This window comes from Manacus candei, unplaced genomic scaffold (genome assembly GCF_025592945.1).
Source record: "Manacus candei isolate 608988 ecotype Guabito, Panama unplaced genomic scaffold, ASM2559294v1 h1tg000017l, whole genome shotgun sequence".
NCBI classification, from domain to species: domain Eukaryota; kingdom Metazoa; phylum Chordata; class Aves; order Passeriformes; family Pipridae; genus Manacus; species Manacus candei.
Window position 1 is genome coordinate 16,974,768 of NW_026138065.1, and position 14,363 is coordinate 16,989,130.

At 39.9% G+C, this 14,363-nt stretch overlaps 1 protein-coding gene across 8 annotated transcripts in view; it reads left to right on the plus strand.

Moving 5' to 3' along the window:
• THADA (THADA armadillo repeat containing) overlaps positions 1-14,363 on the plus strand; it is a 162,288-nt gene that overhangs the window by 2,810 nt on the left and 145,115 nt on the right. For 5 of the 8 annotated variants that reach the window (XR_007903853.1, XM_051783092.1, XM_051783095.1 and 2 more), the window contains exons 1-13: positions 3,593-3,637; positions 4,870-4,969; positions 5,979-6,073; positions 6,476-6,606; positions 7,346-7,494; positions 7,641-7,673; positions 8,487-8,539; positions 9,437-9,623; positions 10,276-10,370; positions 10,658-10,878; positions 11,833-12,524; positions 13,165-13,316; positions 13,458-13,613. Coding sequence is in view for 7 of the 8 variants with exons in the window: in XM_051783092.1 (XP_051639052.1) it covers positions 4,894-4,969; positions 5,979-6,073; positions 6,476-6,606; positions 7,346-7,494; positions 7,641-7,673; positions 8,487-8,539; positions 9,437-9,623; positions 10,276-10,370; positions 10,658-10,878; positions 11,833-12,524; positions 13,165-13,316; positions 13,458-13,613 (2,040 nt within the window). In the remaining variant the exon portion in view is untranslated. Of the gene's footprint in view, positions 1-3,589; positions 3,638-4,869; positions 4,970-5,978; positions 6,074-6,475; positions 6,607-7,345; positions 7,495-7,640; positions 7,674-8,486; positions 8,540-8,602; positions 9,020-9,432; positions 9,624-10,275; positions 10,371-10,657; positions 10,879-11,832; positions 12,525-13,164; positions 13,317-13,457; positions 13,614-14,363 lie in introns of those variants that run through there. The other 3 variants (XM_051783094.1, XM_051783093.1, XM_051783097.1) reach the window with 3 other exon arrangements.

Consider the following 14,363-nt stretch of genomic DNA (forward strand, 5'->3'; position numbering starts at 1 on the left):
GGTTAGAATATTTCCTTTAAGAAGAATTTTCACTGGTGGATGTTGATTTGTCAAAACTGTAAAGTCTGTGAGCGTAAATCCAGTGCTTAGGAAAAAACTTCTGATGAATAGCAGAAATATGCTGGGACATCCCAATAAAAATGGGATGAGCAGGACGTCAGAGCAGAAGGTCAGCCAGGCTGGTACTCAGTCACTTGGCTGTTGTCCTCAGGCAGGGCCCGGGGAGGTTAAGTGTCATTACCCCAGAATACTGTCCCAGTCTCCAATGGCTCAGAGACTTTGTGAGGCAGAAGTTTTGTGTTTTGAAACCTTTGCTGGTTTTTTTTTTTTGTTTCTCCCATGATTTAGCCCAGCTGCTTTTGAACAAATGTGATTTTCAAGATCCAGAATGTCCCAGGATGATGATCTCTGTGGTTTAAATAATTCATTTAGTTTTGGACATGCCACCTACTTGTTTCACTTGATGCCCCTAAATTTTTGCAGAGACAATGAAAGCGTTCTTAGACATTTCTGTCATGTTCCATTTTCTGTTTGAGAGCAAAGTTACAAATTCACTTTAATGGTTACACAGAGAGGTGCCCCTCTCTACCTTTGGCCATCCTTCTTACCCTACTCCACACCTCTGGAAGTCCTACTACATTCTTCTTCTGTAGGGATGAACAATGAACAGAGTGTTCAAGGTGTAGGTATATTTATGCAATGACATAGTGATGCTTTCTTGGTTGTTTTTTATTCTCTCCCTAGAAATTTCTAGTGCTATGATCCTGTTTTGGTCTCTGGCAAGATCTCTGGCTTGCAGCAGAGCAGATCAGAGTCACAGCACCAGTCATTCAAGGGTCTGTTGCTCCTTACCAGCAGATCACAAATTATGAAAAGAGAGTTACTTTACCTTTTCAAAGCAGTTAAGCCTCGAAACCCCTGCCTGCTGAGCTGCTCAATGGTGGTATGTGAGCTAGTTCTAAGTAAGTTATTTTGAATACTGGAAACTTGGTGCTCTTAGAGAAACAAAGCAATTAAAATGTGTGGGTGTTGCATGCTATAATTTAATTTCTTGAGGTGCCTCTTTGCTTTCACTGAACTACAAAGTACAGATTCTTCAGGTGTTACCTGACACTGATGCTTTCCCTAACTGGAAAACCTTGGGGAAAGTAAAGCTCTTTTGGAAAGCAGAAAGTTACTGGAAATAGTATTACAGAAAATGATCTGGAACCTTGAAAAGGTTTTCTGAAGTTGGGTAGCCTGTAGAAAGAGGATCTTACTGAATATAAAATATGCAGGTATTGCATTGGGCTGAAGGAACTTTGCTTACACTAAATGAGGGTGTATTGTCTGATTTGTCTGGAAGGTTAAATCACTTGTGAGCATTCAGTCTCTCTTTTAGCTGAAGAGGATCCAGCATTTAGAGTAGGTCACTGTGACAGGTAGTGCCAAATAACACCATGAATTTCCTAGAAGTAGCTGAACCCAAAACAGAGGGAAAAGTCAGCCAACTAACAATTAAAAACTCAAGTTATTTTCCTTGTGTTTGTATGTAGTTAAACCTTTTCTCAATTCCTTTGGCCATTACCATGTCAGAAGGTACTGTGAAGCTTCAGTGTTAAAGGGGGATCCAGAAGTTTGTTGAAAGTACTGAGCAAACTCTTGTGGCCTCTAGCAGCTTTAGATTGCTAAGAAAATCACTATTGGGTGAAAGTCAAGTGGCAATATTTTTCTCCCTTTTCCTTGCCAAAATGATGTTGCTCTTAAATCTTTGTGGAAGCACAACTGCTATGTTGAGCTGGCATTTTACAACAGCCCTTTTTGCAATAACCATTTTAAAAATGAGTGCAAGATTCCCCTTTTGCTAGATACAACTCACAGATTCAGGAAAGACCATCCCCATTTGATAGTTCTATCACTTGCCAATTATGTACTTGTTACATACATTATATTCACATGTGGCCTGGGAGGATTGTGAAAGGCACAGCACGTGGATGTTGAAAACTAAAAAACCCAAATCTGCTCTGGCAACAAATGAAACCAGAGAATCATAGAATGGTTTGGGTTGGAAGGGACCTTAGAGATCATCTAGTTCCAACCCCTCTGCCATGGGCAGGGACACCTTTAACTAGATTAGGTTGCTCAGAGCTCCATCCAGCCTGGCCTTGAACACTTCCAGGAAAGAGGCAACCACAGCTTCTCTGAACAACCTGTTTCAGTGTCTCACCATCATCACAGCAAAGAACTTCCTCCTAATATCTAATGTAAACCTACTCTCTTTTGGTTTGAATCCATTCCCCCTTGTCCTGTCACTACGTGCTCTTTAAAAGATCTCTTTCCAGCTTTCTTGTAGGCTCCCTTGAGGTACTGGAAAATGTATAAATGTATAAATGCTTATATATAAAAAATAGCTGGGTTTGGTTAATAATTCTATAATTTTAGAAAATGCGTAAGTGCTGACAAATTATGAACTGCTGTAAAGGATTGAGAGGTATGGTTAAGAGGAAAGAAACAAATGGAGGGTGCTTTTCAAAGTAAATTTATTGGATTTTTGTGAAGTGTTTAGTCAAGCTCTTTTCTACTCCTTGGAAAAAGGATTTTGCCTATACGAGCTTGATTTGTGTTGGATGCTTTACTGGGGTTTGCTTCCTCTGGCTCTGAAATGTAGTCAGCTTTGGAGTGGCTCTGCTAAGCTGCTGTGTGTGGTAAGGGCATGCGACAAATTAAGCTCTGAAAGACTCAATATCCATTTAAAACTGCTGAGGACTCTCAGGAACTGAGGAGAGAGAGTAGCTGTTCGGAGAGAAACACAAGCTATCATGAGATACATCAAAGTTACCACCAATTTTTCTCAAAGTTGAGAATATGTTTTAAAATAAGGAAAGCTAATTGTGCTTTACAAAGGCCAGCGACCCTTGGGCGAGTCCAGAGACAGGCAATGAAGCTGGTGAAGGGTCTGGAGCGCACGTCCAGTGTGGAGTGGCTGAGAGAGCTGGGGGTGTTTAGCCTGGAGAAAAAGAGGTTCAGTGGTGACCTTATCACTCTCTACAACTACCTGAAAGGAGGTTCGAGTAAGGTAGGGGTCGGCCTCTTCTCGCAGGCAACCAGCTGTATCCGTAAAAGGACGACAGGACAATAGGACGAAGAGATAGTCTTAAGCTGTGCCAGGGGACGTTTAAGTTGGACATTAGGAAGAAGTTCTTCACAGGAACGGTGATTAGCCATTAGAATGGGCTTTCCAGGGAAGCGGTGGAGTCACCGTTCTTGGAGATGTTTAAGGAAATGACCGGACGTGGCACTCGGTACCATCCATGGTCTAGCTGGTAAGGCGGTGTTCGGACACAGGTGGACTCGATGATCTCAGAGGTCTCTTCCAACCGAACTAATTCTGCGATTCTGAGCCTCGCGTTGTTGTTTACCTTTTAGTACAGACAAGTATTTTCAAGGAAAGGCGGCACCCGCTGCGGCCAGAGCCGCGCAGCGGGACGAGGAGCAGCTGCTCGGGGCGCTCCCGGCGAGGCGGTGCCTGCGGCTCTGCGGGGCCGGTCGGGTCCGTGCCGTGGGCGGGGAGCGCCGCGGTTGGCGGCGGGCGGCACGTGGGGCGGGCGGGGCGCGGGCACCGGGAAGGGACGCGGCGCGACCGGCGGGCTCCGCTCGGGTAAGGGGCAGGTGGGGGGTTCTCGGCGCTTCCCTTCCCCGCCGCCGCCGCCACAGCCATTTCCCGAGGCGGGCGCTGTCGCGCTGCGGGCCCGAGAAGGCGCAGGGCGGGCGCCTGAGGCGGTGATGGCCCGGCCCGGCCCGGCCCGGCCCCGGTCCGGCCGAGCGCTCGGAGCCGCGGTGGGGCGCGGGGCCGCTCGAGAGGGAGAGCGCGGGGCACCTGCGGGCAGCGAGGCCTGGGCAGCCGGGCTCTTGTCTTCCCGTGACCGCCCGAGGGTGCCGAGGGCTGCGGTGTTGGATACTCCAAGTGGGAGTAGATAATAGACCGGGAGATCTTACCAGTGTATAGAAATATGTGAAGGGGGGGTGCAGACAAGATGTGGCTGGGCTCTGTTCAGTGGTGCCCAGTGCCGAGACAGGAAGCCATGGGCACACACCGAAACACAGGGGGATCTCTGAGGCCAACAGGAAGCACCACGTGTGTCACGAGGGTGTCCGAGCACTGGCACAGGTGGTCCAGAGAGGCTGTGCAGTCTCCATCCGTGGAAATATTCAAAAGAGATCTGGACGTGGGCCTGGGTAACTGGCTCAGGTGGCCCAGGTTGAGCAGGAGATTGGTCCAGATCCAAAGGTCCTTTCCTAATTCAGCTTTTCTGTTAATGATGAGCTTTTATGTCAGTGAAGCTGTAAGTACATTAAATTTCAACTACTTAAAACAAGAAGAATAACTTGGTCTTTGCAACATTCATAATAGCAAAGCAGTTTTGTTTGCTACACAGTTCTAACTTGACATCAATACAGTTGAATGAGTTTTGAACAGTAAAACAGAACAACAGAAGTTTTGTTCCATTACTACCATGCTTCTGTATGATGGTTCCAAATAGATGGATCCAATAGATCCAGGGTCATGCCAGAGACTATGTAACAAGTGCAGTAAAAACTCCAGTGAGACAGTTTGTCATGCATATAGCAATTCCTCTTTGCTATGAGTTCCATTTTGTGTCATGCAGTTTGGGTGAATTTTGGATGAAAGTCTTGAAATAGTTGAAATTGATAAAATTAAAGAGAGCTATTACTTTGAAAAAAAATTGCACAGGTAATGCAATAAACATTATTTCAGGATAGTAGGACAGTGAAAAGAAAGTGTTATCATAGAAAGTGTTTGTAATTATGCCTTTAAAACAATGGGACCTGTTGGTTTGAGGTTTTTTTGTTTGTGTATTGTTTTTTAAGGAGGTATTTCTCTAATCAGCTAAAATGGTTTTAAAGAAGAAGAAGGAAATTCAAGTGGATGCATTCTTTCTTGATCATCATCAGCTTGAAAAACTTCAGAGTAAGTAGAGTGTATTTTTCTGAACTAATGTGTGATTTCTCTTGCCTTTGAGTAGTTACTGAAATTGATCTGTGTTTCTGCTTATTATGTTTTATTTCCAGTGGTTTTGCTTTGTGGGTGTCAGCTGTGGTTCATTTTATTTTGTAATGACAATGACTTCTTACCTTGACAGAGTTGAAAAAATCCTTTAGAGCACTGTATTTTTGGTTTGAAAACTCTTCATTTTGTTTTGTCTTTGGTACGAAGGTGAAAGAAGGTCCTACTTGTGACCCCACTTGCACACCTGTAATTCAGTGATATATGAAATACTAGCATTAATTTGTGGGTTAATACTGAATTTCCAGGAATCACAGAATGATTGAGGTTGGAAGGGTTCTGTGGAGGTCATTTTCAGTGTATTTTTCCCAGTCTTTGTGTTTTCTGCAGTTAACTTGATTTAAAGATACTGTTCCTATAGTCTTTTATTTTGTGGGGGTTTTTTTTTGGTTTCTTCATGTTTGTTTGATGATATAAACTTCCAGTGATATTTACTTTAAAAAACCCAACACCAAGTAATGCAAGATTTGTATACTAAAGTATACTCAAGTTACTATGAGATAGTACTGGTGAGGTCACACCTGGTACACTGCATCAGTTCTTGGCTCCCCAATGCAAGAGCAATATGGACAAAGAGTCCAGCTAAGGGCTTCAAAGATGCTGAAGGGCCTGGAACATCCTTCCTATGAGGAAAGGCTGAGAGAGTTGTGATTCTTCAGCCTGGTGAAGAGAAGGCTCAGGGACATCTTACCAATGTGTGAAAAATACCTGATTGGAGGACATGAAGGAGGCAGAGCCAGGTTTTTTTCTGTTCTGAACAGTGATGGGACAGGAAGCCATGGGCACAACCTGAAACACAAGAGATTCCCTCTAAACATCAGGAAACAGTCATTTTATATTATTATAAATTATGTATTGTTTACAGTGTTTATTGTAATTCCTTTCTAAAAAGGGATTTTTCTTCCAAATGTAGAGTTTTCAAAGGCTGAAGAGCAAAACCTGGCTTCTCTGCTTCTGCACTGTGCACAACTGAGAAATGGCATCCAGCAGATCCAGTGTATTAAACAAGTAAGACTTCACTGTTGTTAGTGTGGTTTTTGGTAACTGTGTCGTGCACTGTTAATGGGGAATACAATGCAAAATAAACTTTGTAATGTTTTAGGCATTCTTGGAAACAGGTAAAAAGCAGTTGTTAGTGCTGCACATACACCAAGTAGAAATGTAATTCTAGTACTTAAATTAGTTACTGAAAATGGTGGAAGACAAGTGATACCAAGTTTGCTATTTTGTATGTGTGTATTTTTGGTATTACAGGTGTTCTTGGAACGTTATCTATCACTTCAAACTCAAAGGAAATATAGTAAAGAGAGGACAGTTTCCCACCATATACTTGGAGGCGAGGGAAATCTGCCACTGTTAATGATAGTGTATCTAGAGCTTTTTGTTCATCCTGTGATCTTTTGATTGTAGATTATACCATTGGTGAAGAAGATGGATCAAAACTCTGCATGTGATCCCATGGTTAAAGCCTGTTTGGATATTTTGGGAGAGACATATTTTTCACTGAGTATGAAGAATCCTTTGAAAAAAGTATTAGCAAGGTAAAAAATTGAATAGTAAGCCTTTATTTTGTTTAAATGCTCTCTTTACCTAGAAGTCAGTAATTTGTCATTCACAACAAATTGCTGTAGTTTAATTACTGAAAATTTGTGGTGCTAATACGTGAATATTAGTACTATTTTTTTTCTGGCTTAGTTAAAAATTTTAATTATAAGTAACTTATCATTGGGTAAATAACTTCAGAGTGAAGTATTATTTTGATCTGTTTCATTATTGGAAAGACAACATACTGTGTAATTAGCACTTTGAATTTTAAAATCCAGTGTTAGAATAGAAATTTAGAATGCTTCTGTTAAAAAAAAAAATCTCAGCTTTGTCAAGAGAAAGGGGTTCAGAGGAATCATAACTAAACTGATTTCTTGTCTCTGTTTTTATTGCAATTAAATTTTTCTGTTGCAAAATTACTGCTATATTTCTTTAGTGAATTTATTACAGCCTTAATGTTTTTTAAAATCCAGTGCTTAGCTGTCTTCCTTTCTTTGTCAGAAGAGATTCATTGTCCCCACTGAGAGATGCAGGGCTTCTGTCCTGTATTTGGTGGCAGGCCAGAGCTTTACACCCATTTGACAGCTTTTCTAGCTGCAAAATTAGAACCTGCATGCTTATTTTAAAACAGACTGTTTCTGTTTATTAGAGTTGTAGCTGACATTGACTTCAGTTGAGTGGATGTTCAACATCTCAGTGTAAGCAAACTGATTGTGCTGTTTCTTGCTGTTGCAGTTCACTGAATGGTCTTCCTGAAGAGTTGATGATGTTAGGTGTGCAAAGCTTTGTGTGCTGCCTTAGGGCAGAACTGAAAACCACAGATGTGTATTTGTACAGAAAAGTCTTGGACAACCTTGCTTCCTGCATGGAGGACTTCAGCTTAGGTACAGTGTCATTGAATATATTTGGTTTGATTTGCTCAATGCTGGTTGGCACCTTGGTGCCACACCTGATAATAATGTTTGCAGTTATGTTAAATAGATAGTGCTGGCTGGTATTCAGTACTTAAAATATATTTTCTTTCCTCTAGGTAGAGCAAGTATTAAGAACCTGTTTGAAGAAGGTAAACTTATATTTACAGCAAAATAAGCTTCACTGCAGGTTATTGGGGGAGGGATGGGTATGGGAAGAAGTTACATGAAGTAGACATGAAGATCTATCAGATCTGATTTCCTTCTGGTTAATTTTCAATAACTAGTACCCTCACATGCTACTTTTTTGTCAAAGACAAGACTTTGATTTGTAGCTTTAATTTCCAGGGGTCAGTCTTGCTTTATTGAGCAACCCTAGACGTAAATCTGTAAAGTGATTCTTAAAGGGCTGGGGGAGTTGATGCTACTTTGCATGATGCATTCTCTGTGTTGTGCTTCATAATAAAGTTGGATGTGGGAACACTGAACTGTTAACAATCAACTACAGCAAACCCAGGCCCACTGGGCAAGTATTTTGTTTGATAGTAATTTGGCAGAAATCTGATTTCTGGTAATGTGGGATTACTTGACATATTGTGCCCTCAGCATGCAAGTAGTGTTCAGCTTCGTGTGGACCTTTTATGGCTGCTGTGTCTTTTTTGGTAGTTTCAGCTTTTCGCTGAGGAACCAGAATTCTCAATAACTCATAGGAGGGAACCAAGTGGGTTGGAAACTCTTGTTTTGTATCAGGGTGTTGCAAAACAGCTTGAGATTTTGCTTCAGCATTGCTTGTTTTGGTCTGCACTGAAATGTCAGTTTAATTTGTTGTTGGAGTGGAAGAAACACCACTATATGGATAACTGTTCCTTGTAGCTGGGTATGATGTGTATGTGTGCTTGATTTGCTGGCGTTTTTCTGTTCTATTTCTCTTTTAAGTAAATTCATACCATAATTATTTTCACTAGTTCTTCAGTTTCTGCAGAAGTCGCTACTTGACATACAGGAAGAAAACAGGCAAGTGAATTGAATATAAGCTCTATTTTATCTGTTTTTGTTTCACTCTTGCAAGATAATGTGGTTTGGTTTGAAGTATCCCTTTAATTGATGAAAGATGGGAATGTCACTTTACAGTGATGTGTATTTTAAATAAAAAAGCTGCTGATTTCTTTCTTTTGTGGCAAATACTATATAAAATAGAGTAAGGCACTGATACTGTGTTGGAGCTACTACTTCTAAGGGAGATGTTTGAGTTGTGGTTTTGCTATCTGAATTGTAACTAAACAGTGTAATCAGTAGGTATAAAATTCAGGTAGAGTAATACTCTCTCGATTTCCATGAGTGTTTAATTCAGTATTTGTGTTCTGTTTAGTCTGTCACAGCAGTCATCATTTAATACCTTGATATTTTCCATCATTGCATAAAGTGAGGTCTCTTCACTGTGGTCTCTCTCCAGAGGAGGAGGGTGCTTAATGAAGTGTTTTGTACACTGAAAGTTTAGGTATTTTCTATTTTCATGTTAAAAGAAAAGTTGAATCATAGAAATATGCTTTGCACATAGAGGAACTACTTGAAGAATGAGAAAAGAGCAGCACTGCATTCTGTTGGTCTTTTTGGAAAGTTTCTGGAAAAATTCAGCTCTGCTCAGGCAGAATTGAATGAGTGAAAGTTTGTCACAGGAACCTGCAGAAGGGGCAGCAGAATTTGTCATTTTTTTTGTTAACTTCATTTTAACAGACTATCCTTGAGTCCACTTCTCTTTTTCCTGTAGTTAATGTATCTGGTCAACTCAAGGGATAAATTAGTTTTTACCATTAATTCTTTCTGAAGTTGGCAGAATGTAGGTTTCTGGGGATGGTGAAGAATGGCTTTATTATCCTTCTTGTATGCATGTTTGTCTTTTTTTTTCCACAGAAAGAATCTGGGAAATTGTATTGTTCAGACTCAGTTAATGCATGATTTACTGATAGCCATTAAAGTTTCAATGATGCTTATACAGAAATTACAAGAAAATATCCAGGGAAATCTTTGGAAACACAATGAATCTTTTGTTTGGCAGTGTATGTGTAGTTTACTGAAGAGCTCCACAAACTTCCTAATGGATGGTAAGTTTAGTAACATTCAAACCCAAATATTTTTATTAACTCAGTATTGTTGTCTTTGTAGTAAATACAACCTGTATGTATAAAAACTTTAGCTTGAATGGAAATTAAATTAGTGAGACTAAGAGGAGTGGGAACAGTAGTTGGTCCTTTGGTTTGTAGTTTGTGGTTCTGGAGTCTACAGTTTGACTTTTCCTACTGTAAAAAACCAATGTAAATGCTATTACTGATAATTCAGAAACTAACAGAAATGCTTTTGGGACTTGCTGAATGTCTGTGCCTACCAGAAATTTATACATCTCTCTGAATTATGCTGTCAGAACAATTTATGGGTGCACTATAACTAATTATATTTTCTTCTTATGCAGACATTTTTGTACAGTAGAATTTAACATGTGTCCATAGGCTCTGCCACAGCCCTCCTTGTCTTACTGGGCAGTTCTATATTTTCTATCTGTTAAAAGATATTGACAGTTTCCTATTACACTAGAACATAAATTCATTAATACTTGCTAGCTAGGTGGACACTACAGATTTGTCATTATACAACTACAAGTAGTCTAGGAAAATGCAATACCATTGTTGTAATTTTGATATATAGTTCTAGCACACGTTTGCTCCACTCTAATGTAAAATATCTTTCTCTACCATTTAGCAACACTCCTGCAAACTGTCCAGACTACGTCAGGACTGGCTGTTATTCTGTTTACTAGAGCTATGTATGAACCAGTTGAGGAATTGCCTTCCTTGGTAAGTGTGTTTCTTCACTAGGACTGTGCAATGTCACAGTGTTGTTAGCTGTGCTGTCAGAGTTGTTTGGAAGGTTTGCTGATACAGAGACTTGCCAACCTCTGCCTCAGTCTCCATCTGGGGTGTAAATCTGTTGCTCTCTCCTTGCCATCTGAAATAATAAGACCAGGGTTTTGAATTGAGAAAACTAGTGTACAGGAAATCCCTTCACACCTTCTAAGTTGTGCCCGAAATAGCTTTTTCTCCTGTGCTGACATACTATAATGGGTGTTATTTTGCTGTTACAGGTCAGTGACTTGCTTCTTGGGACAATGAACCACACAGGCGTGCCGGCGTGGTTTGTGAGTAACTGTGGGGCTCTGTGCACGGCAGAACTCCCTGACTCAGTCCTGCTCTTTCTTTGCCATGGAGCACTGGCTATGCTGGATTGGAAGAATGGCAGCATGGGGGAAAATGGAGAGAAACTATTATTAGACATTGCATCAGTCTTGTTGTCTTTGAGTTCGGAGTAAGTTTGTGTTTTGATTTGTGTTGTTTCATGTTTGGGAGGAGTGGTTTATCTTTCTACTTCTGTTTTAACATAACTCCTATGGTCCTGGTGAAATATCTCTGTGTAATGATACTAGATTTTGCCACAGATCACATCAGCTTTTTAATATATTCAGAATAACACTGTAAATTTGAAAAATATAAGGATATTGCATAGATAATTCTAAATGTCAATTTATTCTTGCACGCTAAAATAAAATTTTGTTTTCTAACATGAGTGGGATTAATTTACCACCTCCTTTATGATAAGGTATGTCAGAATCAATTCTTGTGTAGTCAGATAAACTTTAGTTTCAGGACATCATCCTTCTTAAAAGTTAAGAAGAAAACAAAGTGTGCCAGTTCGTGAAATACTTGAAGAAAGATGAGTTTTTTGTTTTCTTACTGCAAGCATTGACTGCTTGCATCTAATGGCCTTACCAGTGCTATTGGATTGGAGGTTAAAACACGTATTCAGTTCAACCTTTGTTCCTACACTGGAGGTCAGTTTTGTGAGTTTTGTTTTTGCACGTAGGGGACTCAGTTTTGATGGTTTTATATGGCAAGGAAAAGTTTTCCTTATATTTTCAAGGAGCATGCAGTAACATAATGCTGCTCAAATATTAGCAGCTACATAGGAATTTTTATTTTTGCTTTTTAAAATGAAGTGTGGCATGTCAGGTTTCTTTTAATGTTTAGGGAGTTTAGCTGTGGCCACTTAATAGCACGTCAGGTAACAAGCATGCACTTTACAACATTCAGTTCATCACTTCTGTGCTCATTCCTTTTCCTTACGGAATGGCTAGTGTCTTCTTACCTGTTTTTGTGTAAGGTAAATGAATGTGATGAATAATTATTTTGAAATACAAATTTATTTTTTTTAAAGTGACAAATGAAAATAATAAACTTTATTTTTGTTTGTTCTTTTTAAAAGGTTAAAAGAATCCAGTGTGGCAACATGTTTGTCTAGAGTTCTTGCTATTTGGACTAATTCAGCACTGGCTGCCCTTGCTTCGGGCTCTCCAAATCTGAAAATCAAGCTTAATGGGAACTCTGACATAATTGGGAAGGTGTTGGAATACATTTATACACACTGGGACCACCCTCTGGATGCCATTAGGCACCAAACCAAATTGATATTCAAGAATCTTCTTCAGATACACCAAGGCACCATTACTGGATCCAATGAAGAATCAGACCCTTTCTTTTCAAGGCTGATAAAGCATTTACTAAGCTTGGATTGGCATGTGAAAGGGAAGTACTCTTCTCTTGGCTGTCTTGTGGAGTGTGTGGGCACTGAAAATATACTACAGTTGGACAGAACAATTCCAGTACAAATCCTGGATGTGATGAATGATCAGTCTCTTGCACCTTATGCTAGTGATCTTCTGGAAACCATGTTTACAAATCACAAAGCCCATTTTTCTTCAAGTTTTCGAGAAAGCACCTGGATTGATCAGTGGCACAACATCTGGGTTTCTCCTCTTCTAGTAATACTATGTGAAGGGAACCATGACCAAACTACTTACATAATAGATTACTATTTACCAAAATTACTCAAATGTAACCCTGACAGCCTGAGCTACATGATTAGAATTCTTCAGGCCTCTGCAGATGCTAATCTGGGTAAGAAAATAAATTTAGTGTTTGTAATTATAATTGTTTTTTTAAAACAAACATCTCAGACGTGATTTCTGATCTATTATTGTTGTTAGAATTAACTTGGGAGAAAAATTCTAGATGGTTATTATTGCTATTAGTATTTCAAGGTGAAAGTCATAATAACCACAAGTGTGTCTTCATGACATGAGCAAAATAATTACTATTCCTTCCCACCTAGTGGGTGCCTTACTGTTCGCTTCAAATGCCAGGGTTTATTATGTATCTGTATTTCCTGCTACTGTTTTTTGGTTCCACTGTTATTTCTTACACAGGTGTGTCCAGTAACAGGGTTTTACAGACTGTTTTTTCTTGCAAATATGTGCACATGAGATTTATGTTTCTCTTTTAGTTTTTGATGTGATTTAGTGTAATTCTAAAACAATGGCTTGTGAGACCTCGTAAGGTCTTCTTTTTCATACGTGTCCAAGATGAAGCTTCTCAGGAACCAGGCAATTTAGAACTAGTTTAATCTATAACAGGACCATCTTTTGGGATTTACAGGGTAGAAATAAAAGGGGGTGGAGGTCGGTCATGTGGAAAGTGTTGGGAGTTTCTGACAAGCATTACTCAAACTATAATTATTACTAGTTTTAATTTTTTTTAGGCTCTTGTAGTACTAGAGGAGCTCTTGGAGCATTAATGGCATGCCTGAGAACTGCCAGGGCTCACGGACACCTGGAGCTTTCAAATATCATGAGCAATGGTCTTGTATCCACTGAATGTATAAAACAAGGTCTAGTTCATCAGCACAGTCAGGTAAAGGTCAACCTTTTATGTGTACTTTTAAATTAGAACAATTGCTTTGATCCTGATCACTATGTCAGCATGGTTTTAAAACAAAGATATCATCATAGGTGCCAGTAACTGTTTTATGGTTAACTTCCAAATATCTTTCAGGTTTGCATTGATGCTTTAGGTTTACTTTGTGAAACCCATCGTACCACAGAAATTGTGTCTATGGAAGAAATGCAACTAATTCATTTTTTTATGATGTACAACTTGAACAGTCAGTCTCCTTCAGTAAGGCAACAGATCGTTTCTATACTGAGAAAGGTAATTTCAAATGTTAAGCAATGTCTGATGTTCCTGTTACATTAGTTATAGTGACATTAAAAAAAAAATTATTCCTGAATATGTTACAAAGTTGCTCATCTGAAAGAATAGAAGCTCTAAGACTAAGACTTTGCTGTATGTATTACCCAGCTGAATGGTGTTAAGTCATTGCAGGCAAGGATGACTTAAACAAAAGATCAAGTGGTAGGCACAGTAATTTGGTCGGGAATGGTAGCAGGTGTTGCTTAACCCGTCAGTGCCTGCACAGTTTGCCAGTAGCAAATCAGTGTGCTGTAGGGTAAGCAATGAACCTCGTGTTGCCTTTGCTGCGGGCTCAGATTGTGCTTACATAGACTTGTCGCACCTCAGGCAAATTCACAGTCACTTAATCAGCCTCAGAAACCTCACCTGGAAGACAAGATAAAGGAATATTAATGGCACAGCATGGCAAATGTGGCTGTGCCATTGCAGTCTGCAGGGATTGAGTCTGTCAACACTGTGGAAGTTGTCGAGGTCACATGTAGTTCATGGCAGAAGCATGTAGGTAAAATGAGAAAACGGTGAATGCGTAAAGAACATTTTGGAAGACATTAATGGGAAAAGAAAACAGTGTGGAAGGAGAAAATAACTAATTTGAGATGGGTGGTAAATGAGGAAATAGGTTTGCAGAAACAAAAGAGAGATATAACTCTTTCAATTCTCGCCTGGTGCAGACTGAGGAACATGAGATGGAGGAATTGTGTTAGAGAG